Source organism: Gambusia affinis, linkage group LG11 (assembly GCF_019740435.1).
Source record: "Gambusia affinis linkage group LG11, SWU_Gaff_1.0, whole genome shotgun sequence".
Taxonomy (NCBI): domain Eukaryota; kingdom Metazoa; phylum Chordata; class Actinopteri; order Cyprinodontiformes; family Poeciliidae; genus Gambusia; species Gambusia affinis.
In genome coordinates this window covers 81,906-100,411 of record NC_057878.1, presented here as the reverse complement: position 1 = coordinate 100,411, position 18,506 = coordinate 81,906, and the positions used below count along the sequence as shown (strand labels likewise).

The following is an 18,506-nucleotide window of genomic DNA, read 5'->3' as shown; positions in this document are numbered from 1 at the left end:
AGAATAAGCACATGATTAAGTCAGACAGACCTCAAAAGCAAAATCCCAAGCCTCCTGCAGTCTGGTCTGTGAGAGAAACTGGTTGGTGAAAGACGAACCATCAGGAAGTCGAAACTGTATCCTTGAATTGGTACTGATCACACAAACACAATGAAGATGCACAAAATTAAAGCATCATTCGCAGAAGCAAAGATAGTTGTAGTTTTTGTCTTGTTTTGGATTCACAGTTTAAATCTGTTCTTCTAATAATCAACTCCACAACCATGCATCAATGCAAACATCTATATGATATTGAAAATATTTTCAATATTGTACAGGAAGATACACTTCCTAATTCAATGGTGCTGAAAATGCCTAAACACATTTCAAGGGCTACATTCATACAACAGGCAAATGTGACATTAACTTTTATATTTTTTTATTTCTTTATTTTTTTGCTCAAATGCAAATCATATCAGAGTCTGAATGGCCCAATCCCGATCTTTTCACCACCCAAAAAATTTGATGTGATCCACTTTCATATACAGTCTCAATTCACATCTCTGATTGGTTTTAAAGTGTCTGTAGTCTGCACAGTCATGTCGCATTTTATCTGGCATCGATATTGTTGGCATGACACATACATGATAATTATGGAACAGAAGAAACTAGATCAGATGTAAATAATAGCTGAAATTTACAAATTTAAAATTATAAAATAAATCTGTCAGTGAAGCACATGACACGCTAATAACACCCTTCTGGCTCTGACTACCACATCCAAACAGACTTCTGGGTTTACTGCTTAAACAGAAGTTTGATTGTAGTCACATCATTAGGCCCTTGCAGCTAAAGCATTGCGAAGACCTATTGTTTTTGTAAAAAAAAAATTCTAATTATTCTTCTGTCAGATGAATTGGCTTTTTGGAGACTTTATCATATTGAAAAAGTCACCAAGCTTCACAGAGAATTGTCCCCCTAGTAAAATTTTCAGATTTTGGTGGAGTCGCGAGTGGGCGTGGCGAAACTGATATAGGAGAAACCGTAAGTCGTAGAGATCCGAAACTTGGTATGTAGGTAGAGTCTCCCAAATAAAGAAAAAAGGTCTCCTGGCGGTACCCCCCAAAATAAACAGGAGATCGTCCATTTTGGGTCAAAGGTCAAATTAAGGCGATTTTTCATTTTTACTCATGTTGAACTTTAACAAACTCCTCCTAGGGATTTCGACCTATCAGCTTCATTCTTGGTCAGGATACAGATAAAGCATGGGGCTTTGAAGTTATCAATAAAAAGACTTTTTGTATATGTTCAGGGGCCGTTACAGGGCACTGAAGTTGGCGTACTTGCCAAAGAAAACAAAACACTACAACTTTCACATAAAAAACTCAATTGGCACCAAACTTGTCGTGAGTGATCCTGGTTGGATGCCTTACGGTCCTAAGTCGTCAGGGTCTGCCACCTAAGCCCCATCCCCTCAGAACAGGAAGTGACTTTTTTTTTACTTTGAAAGCTCTGTGTCTGACCCCCTTGAACTAATCAAGCTGATCTTGAGTCAGAAGATCAGCTTGTGTATCTACCTAGTTGGTCTCACTTGCTCTAAAACGCCAAGACGGTGGAGTGGAAGGCGTGGCCATGGTGGCGCAGCAAAGTGACAGGTCACACTGTTGTCATACATTTAGCTCTAGATTCCATATAATTTAGCCGAGCTGCACCAAACTCACTAGGAGTGATCCTTATCCAGGAATCCACAACAATCTTTGGTGGGTGTGCCTAATTTCCTCTAGAATATATATATATTTAAAAATCAGCCCTGGCATCAGCATTGCCTCCAGCACTTTAGTATTTAGTTAACATCCCCCTCCCCTCCTTCACTTCATCTGGTAAGTTTACACCTTAAAGACGTTTTCATTAGCGCTCTGTCAAAAGAATCCAACAGCTGTTGGTTGGAACACAAGAGTTGGACAGCAGAGGGAGTTCACGCTAAAGAGAGAAGTGATGGAAGTTGTCTATTTCGTCTCACCGATGCATGCGTCATGTTATCACACATTACTGTCATTTTATGCGGGAGTTTCCTGCATTACAAATACCTGCAATCCTCCAGTGAATTGTCAAGGCCCGAGCTAGAGGGAAACAGATACGCACTGTTGTTCTCTCCCGTTCACAATGTGACACTGATAGACTTTCACAGCTAAATTAGACTTTCAAGTTTTCAACATGAAAAGTTGAAAACTTACCATTGTTGTTGTTGTTGGCACTCAGTCTTACAACATTACCAGTCGCTCTCTGCCAGGGAGGACATGGCAATGCATGCGCTCATGTGAACTCAGGAATCGCTACTTAATGCACTAATGCATCAGCAAACACATGTACATATTGCTGATGCCAATACAAGAAGAGAACAAATATCAATCCAAAATATCGGCTGGCCTATGTATCAATAGATCTCTAATAAGAATCTGTAGGATAAGTATGCTTTAAGAATTTACAGTTGCCAGTTTTAAGAATCTCTGTCAACTTATGCGAAGAGTTAAGCTTGACAGCTTCTGGGACAAATCCTGAAAAATTATGACACACTGTTGCTTAATCCTTGCTTGAAGTTTGTTAATGATGTTCCTTTGTTGCTGGGTTTTTCTCACCATCCAGTCTATTAAGAATAGTTCACTTTCTCTATTTTCGCCTCGTGAAAACCTTAGACCATGGTGTGTTTTTTTGAAAAAACAAAAAAAACAAAAAACAAAACAAAAAAAACTTTCTGCACTGTGGGGAATCAAATTCCCAGTCCTGTGGGCATCATGAAGATGTTTTTGTCAATGTCAGTGGTTTTTACAGAGGACATTTTCTTTTAAGGCCATTTTTGCTGACTCACTTTCTTATGGTTGATTTATTTCAACAGTACAGGAGCTACCTTCTTGCTTTAAAACAAATTGAGTTGTCAATAAATTAATGATGTTAAACACTGATTATGTAGTAGTCTTCATTTAAAGCAATCTGTTTAATTATTTACCCCCTCTCTCTGATTAGCGCCTCCCTCTTGGCCTGCTGGGCCTGTAGAAGGTTCTGCTTGGCATCCTTCTCATCCTGACGTATCTTGGCATAACTGGCAGCTCTCTCTGCTCGGTCCTACAACAACCACAATTTCCTCAAGTCAGGAACAGAAATTTCATACAATGACAGCAACCTTCAAATTTAAGACAGGAGAAAGACCAGATTACCATAGCAATCTGTTGCTTCACTCGTTCTCTGGCAGCTTTCTCATCTGCCTTTTCTCTGTTCCTTTCTTCCAGGAGTTGCTTTGTTTTCTCTTGATCCTGCTTTTTCTTAAATTCTTGGTTTTGCTTCCCCATCTTCCTGCGCTCAATTTCTTTTCTGACATCATTCTGAAAAACATGCAAGTAGATTAATAATGACTGAGTAACCCCTCAGTCATTAATAATGACTGAGGGGCTTCTCAGTATAAATAAGTGTTTCTTTTTATATTTAAAAAATATTAAATGCACAATAATTTATCTCGATCTTAAAAAGGGAATAAAATGTTTTTATAGCATAAAATGCTTTTTGAAAGTTTATGTTCTTATGTGTGTTTTTGTCTTAAAACAACGATCCTAAATTCAAATTGTGTTATCTGCAGACTGGCTAAAGTGTTCCGTACAGTGTAATTTCTCAGTGATAATGATAAGTGACAAGCATGATCTCTGAAAAAGCTACATGGGAGGATTACAGATCCCTGACAAAGTAAAACTGACACCTAGCCTAACCTTAGTTATGAGCCATCAACCATTATACAAAGCATTAAAATTGATTCCCTTGGATGATTTTGATCGTTTCCCAAAAGACTTCCACCCATCAGTGCCTCTGGAGGCCTTCAAGTAAATCTATGAAACAAGCTTAGCATTTAGACCTTTGGAAGTGTACCTCCTCCATTCATTTTAGACATGAGCAAATATAAGGTGACAGTGTGACTCTACATTCATTTAAGGCATTCAGATAATGTCATGACAATTTGAAAGAGGCAAAAGAGAAAGCCATTTGGTAAATCAAAGTGGAGCAGAAGAGCCAAAATCAATGCTGAAGCCTCCAGAACAATATCTTCTGCTGTCAGGTTCCTCGACAACAAGCCGGATGAGCAACAAGGACAGAATGGAGAGACAGGGAGCAGCTTTAGCCTGGTAACATGAAACAGAAGCTTGCAGCAACAGCTGGAGGTGATAAGGCTGTTCTGAGCAAACATAACAGAAGCCAACGTGGGCAAAAACTGTTGGCTACACACCAACAAAGGCTGATCTGTAATGGCTGCATTCAACACCACATTCTTTACGTAAAGTATGACTGCTGTGATGCAGCCAGCAGGATTGAGGACCTCTGCAACACAGAGAGCAGACTAATGTGGCATGGAGTCCTTTCTCTTCCAGACAAAATCCAATATCTTTTTGATGTTGTAGGCATCAAATCCAATAATCTAGGAAAGAATGTGGGGCTAGTGTATAAAGTGTGCGTATGCCCAGAAAATGTGTGGCGTACATATATGCAAATTTTTGACCTGCCGTGAAAATGTGTGGCAACAACGCAAATGTTATGTGAGGACAATAACAAACTACAAGCTACTAGCTCTGCATGATATGGTGACTGGCTCGTTAATGAAGCTTCAAACTGCTTTGCTACTGTAAAGAAAAATAATTATTTTTAGTGCTTAATACAGCTAATCTTACCCCAGGTGTAAAGGTTATAATGAACAGTCTGATTTTGAACAAATTTCTTAATTTTGGGGTAAGGGATTTGAAACTAAAACTACTCTATCGGTAAGTATTCAGAAGTAGGAAAATAATGCAGATAAAAAGGGGATCTCTCTGTGAGGCTCCTGCTGTGTCAGGAGGCCATAAAATTAGCATTGCCTGTGAAACAGAACCCGGTTTGGTTCACAGAACATCAAAGGTCTTCTAGAATCACATATGGCATGGTTTAAACTAAATACAACATAGAATGTTGAGATCATTAACATTTTTCTAAGTATTAATAGCAAGTTTTTTAACCAAAGTGCATTATCTAAGTTTAGAATGGTGAATGCTGAATGTATTTGAAAATTGTACTGTCTATGATAATATCTGAATCAAATGGAAATTGTTTCAATGAAAATGTGTTGTTTAGTATTAGAAAATTGTTCAGGATTTATGTGATAAGGCAAAGATTCAAATCTTTGGAGATGCTGATTGCAGATGAGAAAAACTAGGTTTGTGAAGGTAATTTTTCCTTAAATTAAATTACTGAGTTTAACTTGTGAAGGAGACACTTTAAAATTCACAGGTCTATGTGAAGCCCATGGGGTCAGGACGCAGCTGCTTGCTCTTTTGTCTTACAGGAGACAAAAGGGGCTTTTTGATCCTGGCGTGAAATTAGGGGAAGTTCTAAGTTTTATTGCCGTCCAAGGTAGCGTCTGATTGGTCATACAGAGCTACGCCTTAATGAATACATTAACAAGGAGAGAAACGCCTTCACTATAAGAGATCGAACATGATAATAATAATTTAGATTGCTGTTATATTCTGCCGTTTTGGCATCAGCCTTCTCCAAACACATGTCTTTGCCTTTTCTTTCTCTGTCTTTGCCTTTTATTCTTTGTCTGTCTCAGGTAATGAGTCTGTATCTTGGCTGCTTTGCAGCTTTTGTTGTTACTTCATTGTGGTTTTCTATTGGATTAAACGCTGTAACTCTGTGACGTCATCACGCATCGTCGTTCCTGATTGCCACACGCTGCTCGCTGGAAGAACCCGGGAAATAGGAAGAAAGAGAGAGCCAAGCTTTTTCCAAATTAAGCTAACTTAGTAATTTCTTCTTTCAATACTACGTAGAAACCAAGCAACCTGTGCATAAGCAACACTTCGGGTGTCATCGTCTTTCATCACTCCCAGAAGGACCATCTGGTTGCAGAGAAACAAGCTCAGTTCTCCCATTAATTTGTGGTTATCGGGAGTTAAAATTTTCACAAAAGTAAAATGTTCGTTTTTGTGGCGCATCTGTATCTTATTCTGAAGGGATATGTAAATGTTCCCATAGCGACCAGAGTCAGAGAGCGTTAGGGCAGTGGAGAGACGAGATAAGAGGAGTAAAGGTTGTGAGTTTTAGGTCTGGTTCACATGGCACGATTGAAGGATTGTGGGCCAATTTTCTAAACTTCTGTGACCACAGAGCCCATAAAAGTCTAACAGGTTTGGTCGGTTTGTGTGTCCAGCCACACGGCAGGAGCAACACACCACAGACAAACCGATTCCAGAAGAAAATCCAGTAAAACCCCCAACATACTATACATAAATTTAGAATAATCAAACACGAATGACTATGTAGAAACAGTAACAGTTTGTGGACTCATTTTAGGCAACTTTCTCCAGCTCAACAGAAAAGAAACTGAAGTTATTATTTTTGTACCTAAAGAGGAACAATCTAGAGCAGGGGTCTCAAACTCCAGTTCTCGAGGGTCGCAGTCCTGCAGTTTTTAGATGTGCCACAGGTACAAAACACTGGAATGAAATGGCTTATTTACCAGTTCTCCAGAGCCTTAATTACTCTATTCAGGTGTGGTGCAGCAGAGGCACATCTAAAAGTTGCAGGTGCACATCTAAAAGTTCCTCGAGGCCTGGAGTTTGAGACCCCTGGTCTAGAGTTATAGATCTAGAATCAATGCACAGTTTCAGTTATTACAACTAAAAACCAGCGATCAGCCCGACACTTGGGAGTAGTGATGGACTCTGACCTGAACGACCAGAACCACATAAAGACAGTTACAAAGTCGGCCTTCTATCACCTGAAGAACATTTCCAGCATTAAAGGACTAATGTCTCAGCCAGATCTAGAGAAACTCATCCATGCGTTTATCTTCAGTTACATTGATTATTGTAACGGCGTCTTCACAGGTTTGTCCAACAAATCAATCAAACAGCTGCAGCTGATCCAGAATGCTGCTGCTCAGAATGCTGCTAAAACCAGGAAGATAGAGCACTTAATATCAGTTTTAAAGTCCCTCCACTGGCTCCCTGTAGCTCAAAGAAAAAACTTTAAAATACTGTTGTTAAATCACTGAACGGCTTAGCACCACAATACATTAAAGATCTGCTTTTGCTGTATCAACCTGCGAGACCTCTCAAGTCCTCCGGTTCTGGTCCGTTCTGCATCTCCAGAACCAGAATCAAATGAGGAGAAGCAGCATTCAGCATCTATGCACCACAAATTTGGAACAAACTTCCAGAAAACTGTAAAACAGCTGAAACATTAAATTCCTTTACAAACCCACCTGTTTAGAGTTCTATTTGAAACTTTGACTTATTGTTCTGATTGTTGATTCTAAGTTTCATGACTTTGATTTTTATGATGTAAAACACTTTGAAATGCCTCGCTGCTGAAATGTGCTATAAAAATAAAATTTGATTGATAAACACTCAGATCAGCTGAGGATATATACAAAGGATATATACAATCCTGCTTGAACGTTTGTGAACCACCCAAACATGTACTTTGTGGCACCTCCTTTTACAGCCATTACTTCAACTAGACGTCTTCTGTAACCACAAACGAGTGTCTCATCTGTTTTTTTAGGATTTTTGTCCACTCCTTCTTGCAGAACTCTGCCAGTTGAGTGAGGTTGGAGGGACATCTGGCATGTACTGCCCGTTTCAGATCTTGCCACAGCATTTCTATAGGATTGAGATCTGGACTTTGACTGGGCCAATCCAGAGTGTGAATCTTCTTTCTCATAAACCATTCTTTGGTACTTTTGCTGGAATGCTTTGGGTTGTTGTCTTGTTGCATAATCCATTTCCATCCCAGCTTCAACTCCCTGACTGATGGCAGGAGATTCTGGTCAAGAATTTGTTGACAGTCCTGGTAACTTATGGTTCCCTGGATGATATGGATATGTCAGGGTCCGGAGGCAGAAAAGCAGGCCCAGACTTTAACATTTCCACCACCACGTTTCACTGTTGGGAGGCACCTCTTCTCTTTAATCTCTAAATATGGCACCTGTGATTAAACATGTTCTATTGGGTTTAGGTCTAGAGACATGCTTAGCCAGTCCATCACCTTTACCTCTTCAATAAACCAGTGGTCGTCTTAGTGGTGTGTTTGAAGTCATTGTCATGCTGGAACACTGCTCTGTGACCCAGTTTCCAGAAGGAAGGGATCAGACTCTGGTTCAGTATTTCACGGTACATCTTGGAGTTCATGACATGTAACTACGGTACCCAACACCTGTTGCACTCATGCAGCCCCAAACCATGGCATTCCTACCAACATGCTTGACTATAGGCATCTTACACTTATCTTTGTGCTCCTCACCTGACAGCTGCCACACATGCTGGAGACCATCTGAACCAAACAAATTAATCTTGGTCTCATCAGACCACAAGATCTGGTCCCAGAAATCCATATCCTTTGTTGACATGTCTTCAGCAAACTGTTTGTGGGCTTTCTTGTGTGCAGATCTCAGAAATCCATGTTCTTCTGGAGTGACAGCCATGCAGACCAAGTTGATGTAGTGTGTGGCGTATGGTCTGAGCATTGACAGGCTGACCTCCCACCTCTTCAATCTCTGCAGCAATGCTGACAGTACTCATGTGCCTGTCTTTCAAAGACAGCATTTGGATGTGATGTGCACTAAGCTTCTTTGGATGACCAACACAATGTCTGCTCTGAGTGGACCCTACTCTTTAGAAAGCTGAATGATCTTGGCCACTGTGCTGCAGCTCAGTTTCAGGGTGTTGGCGATCCTCTTGTAGCCTTGGTCATCTTCATGTATCTTTTAGGATCCTCAGAGAATTCTTTGCCATGAGGTGACATGTAGGAACTTTCATTGACCAGAATGAGTGCTGTACTACGAAGCTAGTACAGCTAACTAGTCACATGACATTTTGGAGGGAAAATGACAAGCAGTGCTCAAATTGGACATTTAGGAGTGTAGTCTTTTAGCAGATTGACAGTCCTTTGAACATGATAGGGGTCGATTTCAGGAATTTGCCAAGCATGCAAGTTGGTTTCTTGTAGGCGGTTACGGACAGTATGAGATGTGATGAGCTGTGTGTGGCTGGTCTTAGTCAATTCTGCAGATGGACAAGCTGGATGTGGCGATCTTGTGCTGGAGTGGCTGATGAGGTAGATTTGCAGTAATGCCAGTCTGTTGGAAACAAACTCTTAAATGGCCTATGGTCCAAAAATGGACATTGAGCCATCCAGCTACTGCTCTGGTGGACGTCCCTGCACTCAACATGCCAATGGTATGCTCCTGCATAACTTGCAACACCTGAGGCATTACGACTTGTGACAAAATGTTACATTTTGGGGTGGCCTTTAATTGTCCAGTTGTTGCTCATTTTGTCTGATCACCCACTGGACATGTCTCACCCATGCACTAAAAAAAACAACTCACTGAGTAATGCTCACTGACAGGAAGTTGGATTAAAAATTATACACAAATCAAAAGAAATACTACTTTTATACAATAAAATGTTAGTAAATGCTCATTTACAGCTGTTAACTCCACGTGAGAACAATATCTGACATGGGGCGTTTATATTTTGTTCAATATATAATTACATTCTGGCACTTTGTTTTTGTAAATATGTAACCCTTTAGTTTTAGGTAATGCAGTCAAAATATGTAAACCAACTTTGAACTTTACTTTTTTTTTTTATTTTAATTCAAAGGAAAGATAAAATTCACATCACAAGCTAATACTATTTAGTTCAGGTGTTTCCCACTGTCTCCACTAAACTCCAGCTCTGACAGAAAGCTAACAACTGAACTGTTTTTCTTTTTATTACCGTCAGTTCTTCAGAGAGATGAGCTGCTAGCTGCAGTGCTAAATCACAGTCATTCTGCTCCAAAACTTATAGTGTTCCAGGTGCTGATTGTGATTAAACTCATAATTACGCTCCTCTATACTGAGCAGCTCTCTGATAGCAGACAGCCTGTCCACAGTCCACAGCTAAACTATGTTGTTTGGGGTTTTCAGTGAGGTAAATCACGAGCCAATCAGTGAATGCAGTCAGTTGTAAATCAAGTCACTTTGGTGCCGTACCCTGCCTAACCCTAACCCTGGCTATCTGTTCTCAGATTCTCGTACCTCCCTGGTGGTAGTAATAACCTTTTCAGAATGTCAGTGTTCTTCTTAAGCCCTTTAATGAGCCATTCATTAGATCCAGGTGTTAAACCAGGGAGAGAACTAAAACGGCGGTTTTCAAAGTGTGAGGCGCGCCTCCCCGGGGGGGCGCCAGAGCACTTTAGGGGAGGCGCGGTGCGAGGGAAAAAAATAAACCGGAAAAGCTATCTGCTTGCTGTCTAGTGATATGAGAGAAACGTCTTTTACGCACACGATCAACTCTGTGGATTTAGGAAAAAGTTGGTACTGTGGGTGCGCGTGTGGAGCGGGGATCAGTGGAAATGTTTCCCCCCTTAGAGGATGTTTTGGCCAGTGATGTCAGTAACGTTACTGACGTCGGACCACTTTTTTCAGTAACGAGTAATCTAACGCGTTGCTATTTCAAATCCAGTAGTCAGACTACAGTTACTTATCAAAATCATTTTTGCGTTACTATCTTCTTTTGTTATTTAATCGTATTTCCTCTACTCGTCTTGTCGAGTGACCGACGTCTCTATGCGACAGAAATGTAAACAATGGAGGGAGATGCGCGTTTTGTTGGTGGAAAAACTGGAACTATTTTGAGTTTCTGTCGACAAGTCCGATTATTATAAGCGGCTTTGGGCTTCATTTTTTTAAAGTCGCTTGCAGATTTAATGAGCGGCGGGTTGCGCCTTTTTGGGCTCGTTTTTGAACGTGAAGTTACTCATTTGGGCTTGGAAATAAGCAGAGACTCATAATAAATCCCAGAATTTGTCCGTCATTAAGGTAGTTTTACTCCGTCTCTCCCTGTTCATCATTTCTCAGATGATCCGTCCCGCTGTGTCTTTGTTAATGTCAAGTTAATGTATTACCTCTGAATGACGTCGAGCTTCGCGTTGCGCTCCAGAAAACTGCAAACATCGAGACTAATATGAACAGCGCAATAAACGTGAAAACAGCCACGAATAAACGTGTCCGTAGTTGGCAATAGTTATAATGGCAAGTTAGCACCGTTATAATTATTAATATTACGGTAAGTGTCGCAGCCATCGGAGCTGTGGAGCTGCAGTAGGAGCTCTGTGCTGCGACATCAAACTCAGGGGCGTAACGCAGAATCTGGAGGCTGGGGGGAGGGGGGCTTTAAAATTCTTCTTAGAGTTTTCCAGACAACAGTGGACCACACAAATTACTCATGTTTTTTATTTTTTGTACAATCTGCTCTTCAGTTCAACCTTATCAGTGGAGACACATTGTTGATGTTACCATTATAAAATAACTTACAATTAAGTATTGGCAAAGCTCAATGTGATTTTCACAGGAGGCAGAGCGTTGTTGTTAGCAGCTGCTGAAAGTAACTAAAAAGTTACTTAATCCTGCAGTTAGTTACTTTCCTGCAGTTAGTTACTACTTGACTTGGAAAGTAACTTAGTTACCTCCCCCCCCCCCCACCGCCCCCCTCCACGGGGGGGGGGGGGGGGGGGGCGCAGCAGGCCTTAAGCTCCTTGAAGGGGGGCTCACCCTTTCATACTTTGAAAACCCCTGAACTAAAACATGCAGGATGCCTGCAGTTATGACTGGCCCTAACCCTAACTTAATTATGCAAACATGAGTGTGCAGGTGCCCGTCCCTGATTGGCTCCCAGAAGATGGCGGACATGTCCAATTGGCGACCTGCCATAGGTGACTGACATAAAAGCGGCTGATGCGGTCTTCCTGGATTCCATCGTCACCTCCTCTCGACCGGCGACACTGTTTGTTAAAACATCTTATGAAAGTTCCTTGAGTTTGAAGGAGCAAGCTGCCATTTATGTTTGATTACTTTTCTCATGCTTTTCTTAATGAGGGAGGCAAGTTTTTGCATTTTTGAGATCTGAAGAGGATGGATCCTTCATGTTATGATCTGGCCACCACTAGACAGTCATAACACTGGCCCTCGAGAACTGACTTTGGGCACCACTGATGTAGTGGCAAAAATTGGAAATCAGGAAACATATTTCACCAATGGAAGTGATCAAAAGTCAGCAAGACTCTATAATCCAGCAAACACTCTCCTCAGCAGGATAATGTTGTTTGGAGTTTGTTTTCTGCATTGGAAATTAGGTTCCTGCATTGTTTGACTGCCTGACTGACTCACCTGCTCACCCACTGACTGCATGTGAACCATGTGTGGTTCACATGCAGATGAACCACTGCATGTGGTGCAGTGGTTAATCTGCGCCACATGTGCTCCAAAGCCTCTGGTCCATAACTCTTCAACGCGCCTCTGTCAGCCCTCAGTTAGTGTCCAGATCAGAGATGACACTCTAAAAGAAGTTGTTGTATAAAGTTGAAATTGTCTGCACCTAGTGGCTGGTGTGTGTAACCATGTTAAGATATAAGCAGACAGCTGACTGTGCTTAGCTAAGCTGTCAATGGGTCGGGGGAGATATTATTTTAATTAAGCTTTGACTGCTTTTGTTTTTAGTGGACTAGAATAAGAAATGTAACTTCTCCTGTTTTTAGAATTAAGCATTTTTTTATGTCCTCTAGGATGTGTGATTAATTTTAGTATAGTGGTGAAGCTGTGTGAGCATTTATTGTGCAGCGCACCCCTCTTCTTAGTTGATGGACATCTACACTTTAATCTCTCTTTTTACCGTTCTCTCTATTGTTTACCTACTCTATTTATACTATAATAAGTACGGTAGATAAACACAACTTGATCTAGAGTTGTCTCTTTTGGCACAATCTCTTTTGGCCTTTTCTGTGGATGTACTGAAGGCTCATTAAATGTGCCACAGAGGCTTGAGTCACTGTCAAACAAATAATTTTGGTCTGACCTGAATTTCGGTGAACATTTGAAGACTAAACAATTTGTAATGCTCCAAGCAGAGGCCCTGTAGGCTTAAAAAGGAAAAGAGATACCCCGTCTTAAAAAAAGTCATTTGTTTTCAAAAGTTATTGTGCAAAGTATAAGAGCCAACTTTTTCCCTTGGAATCAGTGAGTTCCTAAACTCAAGTACTCATACTCACTAGAAAAAATCTGGTATCAGGACCAGAGGTCACGCTAGACTTTTTTGTTCTCCATCATTTTGACCGATAGGTCATGTACTATTTTAACCTGTCAAACTATAATCATATTAACATAGGCTAATTAGCCACTTTTTATGTGGTTTAGTTAATATTCACCTAGCTGAACCGTGAATTACCACCACTTCACCTGTTGGGGTCTGAACGCACAGCGCCTCATAAATTTCTCCTGGTTGCAACTGCAGAGAAATCTGCGTTAGTTCATCAGTCAGTTGGATCTGTCTAATCCAAACCGATTAAAAAGAAGGACGGGCTTCAAAATTTCCCTTTATTTTAAAAAATAACCACTCAAATAAGGAAAATTGTCGTGATCTGTGTTTTTTGTGTTTATTTTGAGTTCTTCTGAGTCTCCGTGTTGTCCTGTCTCCCCTTGATTAGTTCCCAGGTGTGTCTCATTCCCTGATTACCTCCTGTGTATTTAGTGTCACCTGTGTGTCTGTGTCGGGTCCTCGTCTGATGTTTGCTCGTGCTGTCATTGTGTCCATTCGTTTATCCTGTTTGCTACCAGTATTGAGCCATTTCCTTCCGCTCAGCTGTGCTGCCAGGAGTTTTGGACTTTGGACTTGTTTTTTCATTATTAAAATCTTCATTTATTCACTGCAACCTGGTTCCATCGTGTTTGCCTCACCACCTCATCACACTACTTCATGACAAAAATAATCCGTTAACGCAACCTCGGATCGGGACACCCTTTCATTGTCCATCGTAATTACATTTCCTGGATCCAAAGAAGTTCAAGTAAAACTATGTTTAGTCATTTTATTTCCTTACTTCCTTCTGTTCTTTGTTCCTTTGCTCTTGTCTCTCTTCCAGTTTCTTGGTCAATCTGTACAAAATTAAAAGAAAAAGACAGGGAAGAAAAATAAAATATAATTAGAATTATGCCTATAAGTGAAAAACAGACCACTTTCTTTCTCTTGCCTGTAAGTTTGATTGAAGTTGGAAAAAAGTTTAAAAGGTGTGCCTGTAAAAGGTAGTAATGAACATAAACTGCTGCCAGACTGGTAGATACAAGCATAGATTACAGGCAAACATGATACAGGTTCACAGAATCCCTTGCTGCTTCTCCTAACTTGGTTCCTGCGTTGTTTGACTGCCTGATTGACTCACCTGCTCACCCACTGACTGAGTGGCAGACTGACTGGTGTTGACTAATTACTGCTGACTGGGTGATTGGTAAAAAAACCCAAAAACAACTATATGACCACCCACATGCATGCAGAGCTCCCTCAAGCCTAAATGAACTATTCAAACCACAACCTGAATTATATACTATATAAATACAAGGACATTAAGTGATTCTTCTTTGCTCTTCAATTCTCTTAATGAACCTATAAACAGAAGAAATATAAAGTTGAAAATAGAAAAAATAGAAATGTCTTTCGTCCACAAATTCCTCCAGAAGCAGACAGAGCTTCATCTTCGTTTTGGTCTGAAGTTGCACTGAACAAACCAGGCCTCATGCATCAGCGTGGACTGCCAGGACTCTCCTTATCTGCCAACCTCCTCTGGGTGATGTAGTAGCTGCAATCAGGACAATATCTCCAGAAGAGATGTTTCTTCCTGTCTCATCCACTTTTGTCTCTCCTGTATCAAGGGCAAATACTCGGAGACCTATCTTTTCCAAAATAGTTCAGCTTTATACTGTACTTGTTTCCATGGTCACCTAACATACAGGTAAATTCAAATTCAATTCAAAATTCCTGTCTTGAGCCCAAAGGAAAATTACATTTTTCTTGTCCTTGAAACAGTCCACCTGACAAAGCAGGTTTGCTACTTATCAGGATGTGATTTGGTCTTCTAAATCATCTGGATCATCAGAGACAAAGAAATGGGCCTGTCATTCAAAATGGCTTCAGCCTCACAGAAAACAGTTTGCAATGTTTCATAAATTACAGGCAAACATGTAATTTATGATATGATGTTTTATAAGTGAGGTGAGTACACTTCCGACTGAATGAATCAAGCACTCCCAGCACCTTGATGTGATGAGAACAGGGTTAGGATGGTCCAGGCAGAGCCTCTCTTTTGAGATTTTCTGGGGTTATGGTTAGGGGAAAGTCTATATTCAGGTTAAAAAAACATTGAAAAATAATAACCTCTAAACAGAAAGAAAAATATTTTAAGTCAACATTTCTGCATAAATGTGTTCTTTTTTTGTTGGTTTGATATGATACTCAACTCTTCTAAGAAATTAAATCTGGTTTTTGTTAGCATTAAGTAGAAAAATCCCCATAAAAATACACATAACTTATCACTTATTAAGTTGGATGGATAATGAATTTTCCCTGTTGAATACAACAGCCCAGTGATGGAGATGACATCAGTGCCATGACTGAGTTAGAACACCTTTAATTTCTCTTTGAGATTAATAAAGTATTTTTGAATTTGAAATTGAACTGAAAGCTCCAGATGTGGACATGGCCAGACAAAACGCTTGCTTCTATAATTTAATTTCTCCTTGGTATCAAAGAAAACTATTGAAAAATATTTCTATGTACAGAATCACTGTGTATAATAATACTAAGTGTAAAAGAGGAAATTCAGCCTTTGAATGAAGTCCACTTCCTTTTTGGTGTGCCTGAATTCTCCTCTATAATTTTAAAACAAATTCAGACAACTGCAACACTATCATTTTGCATTCCTCATAACACTCAGTCAAAACACCACATGAGAAACACAACACATGATCAAACATAACCGGTTGCTAAGTGACAAGTAGCTGCTGTGATGATGTTTGTGTGTGTGTGCGTGTGGGTGTGTGTGTGTGTGTGTGTGTGTGGGTGTGTGCCCTCTTGTGCAATGGTGGGATCTTAATTATGAAGTTTGCCTGAGATTTGTTTTTAATATTTGCACTAGACAAGTTCTTGCCAACATCTGGAGAGAATTTTAAGTGAGCTGCACCTTTAAAAATGTTCCCATTAATTTCTTTTAAATCAAAAAGCTTTAAATCTTTGGTATTTCAAAGACAAATATGTCTGTTTTGCTACAACATTGTCTATGCATCTCAGAGATTTTCCTGGTCAGCTATGTGTACAGGGATTGAACTAGGCCCTGTAGGGATCCTGCTCCTCCTCAGTACTGGGCAGTTCTGCAGGTAGGGCCTTGTGCAGCTGCCTGGCTCACAGGATGACCAGGTTGTGGGTTGGGTGTATTTTGCAAATGCAACTCGTCTACTCTGATGAAACCTTGATTTAATAAAGTCAATAAAGCAATTAGGCTAAAATATCCAGATATCCTTCATATAGTCTGCCTGAGACGCCATGACAGGAAAGGTGGAGAACAAAAGCAGAGTACAGCCAAACACATTGATTTAATGGAACCAAAACACGTTTAGAAAAAAGGTGATAAAGCAACAGGGATAGCTGCAGCCTGAAGAGAATTGTAAAGAAAATGTCACTTAATAGTTCATAAATTATACAACTAGAACACTTTAAAATAAAATGATTTTAAATTAAAACATTACAAAATGAAAATATTGCCAGATGTTAAACAACCCAACCAAAAGAAATTGCTAAATGACAAAACATTCAAAGTAACCCAAAGTTCTGCCTCTTTCTGCAGCTAGTTCTCTGCCACCACCTAATGGAAGCAAGACATTACAGCTATACAACAGCCTTTTAGCACATTGTCCAACAAAATTTCTAGAATAAAACCAATTTTGTTTCAAGCTATTGAAAGCTTTCATTTTTGTTATTATCCATGTTGGCCACCTCCGACTTACAGTCAAGCTTACAATACTTTTAGTTTAGTTACAGTACTGACAAATGTTGCAGCAAAACAAACATATATGCCTTTGAAATGCCAAGCTGGTACATTTAGAAATGTGCAGCTCACATGAAATTTTCTCCAGTTGTTGACAAGAACCTATCTAGTACAAATAATAAAAACAAATCTGAGGCAAAGTTGTTCATAACTTAAGATTCTAATAATAAAATGGAATAACAAAGGCAAAAAAAAGAAAAGGAAGTTTAAGAACGGAATTAAAATTCATGACAGCAGCTGAATCATTAGTGTAATAAATTAGAAACCAATCCTGCCACTTAGTGCTTGTTACTATCAGCTGATTTAGTGCCTAGGAAGTACAGAGAAATGTGCTCGTTTACAGTTTTTGTTGTTAATCTGTCCTTGGTTTGTATGTTTTAGGGGTACACCGATTTATTGGCCAGCCAATTTATCTGTGCAGATTTCCTTAATTTTGCAAGCTGGGTGATCGGCCAATATAAAACCGATCTAATCCCCTGATTTTATCTACCTCAGCAAAGGTCTAAAAATCCACCACTCTCCTTTATTTCTCTGCTGCGAGAGAGATTTGACTGACTGATTCACCCAACAGGTCATGTCTGCATGTTTGCAGTTAATAATAGTCACCCTACTGCTAAAACTCAACTACTTTCTTGCTTTATTTAGCAACATTTCATTCAAAGAAATTGGTCTAGGCCAAAACAGAAATTAGCAGGTTCGATTTTAAAGATTGGTAATTGGTGCTCAGCCAGAAAACTGCAATTGGTGCATCCCTAGTGTCTTTAGCTCCAAGTGTGAAATAAACTGAATTTAACTAGGCCCACTTGAAATTTCCAACCAATGACGAAATATCTCTTACACACAAAAAAGTTCTGCACAGAACTCCACAAGCTGCCCTTGTCTCTAGGAAAGTCTTTCTCAACCTGCTGTCCTGGACCACTGGTGATCCACGAGGTGCTGCATATGAACCACGGTTTATTTGCCGTGACGTGAGCTCAAAGTGTGACACTACAGTTAGCTTACCAAAGGATTGTGTTTAAAAATAATGGAAAACTGGCTTAAAACCCAGTTAGTTCAGATACCGGTGGAAGGAAAACAATTCCAGGAATATTATATGATCAGAGGAAGCGAAGTTATAACTGCTGAGTGTTGATGTGTCGTTCACTAGCGATTGGATTCCTTTGAACGGTTAGCAGTAGGAATTTCTCCAGTTAGTCAGAACTGTTCTTTGTTTTTTATGACTTTGCTTGGTAATTAATGAAGCTCTGCTTTCTGGTCAACAGTTATTATTGTTTTTATTTAGTTAAACATATTAAATTAAATAAAAATAAATACAATAACTAAATACAAAGCCATAGAAATCGATTAATTATTTTTAGATTTAATGGTGCAGAAAAGGATTTTTTGTTTCTGTTACAGCAACTCAAGTCTATTTTTCTTTAATTGTGCCTCTAAATTACAAATAGCCCTAAATGGTACTAATGACACTTGGTAAAAAAGAACAACTTTTCTTTTTATTTGTATGTGTTTGGCATCATTGGAAAGCTTAGACTCCACACTTTCAGAATCAGTAAACACAAAATGTCCAACTAGATGTGTTCATGGCTTTATCGTGA

The 18,506-nt window shown here is 39.8% G+C and overlaps 1 protein-coding gene across 1 annotated transcript in view; it reads right to left on the bottom strand.

Annotated features, from left to right (window-relative positions):
- The window catches only part of ubxn4 (UBX domain protein 4), a 54,771-nt gene that overhangs the window by 24,703 nt on the left and 11,562 nt on the right, over nt 1-18,506 (bottom strand). The window contains exons 6-9 of the mRNA XM_044132325.1: nt 13,918-13,972; nt 3,192-3,356; nt 2,984-3,099; nt 31-133 (exon numbers count right to left, since the gene is read on the bottom strand). Coding sequence (XP_043988260.1) covers nt 31-133; nt 2,984-3,099; nt 3,192-3,356; nt 13,918-13,972 — 439 coding nt within the window. The remainder of the gene's footprint in view (nt 1-30; nt 134-2,983; nt 3,100-3,191; nt 3,357-13,917; nt 13,973-18,506) is intronic.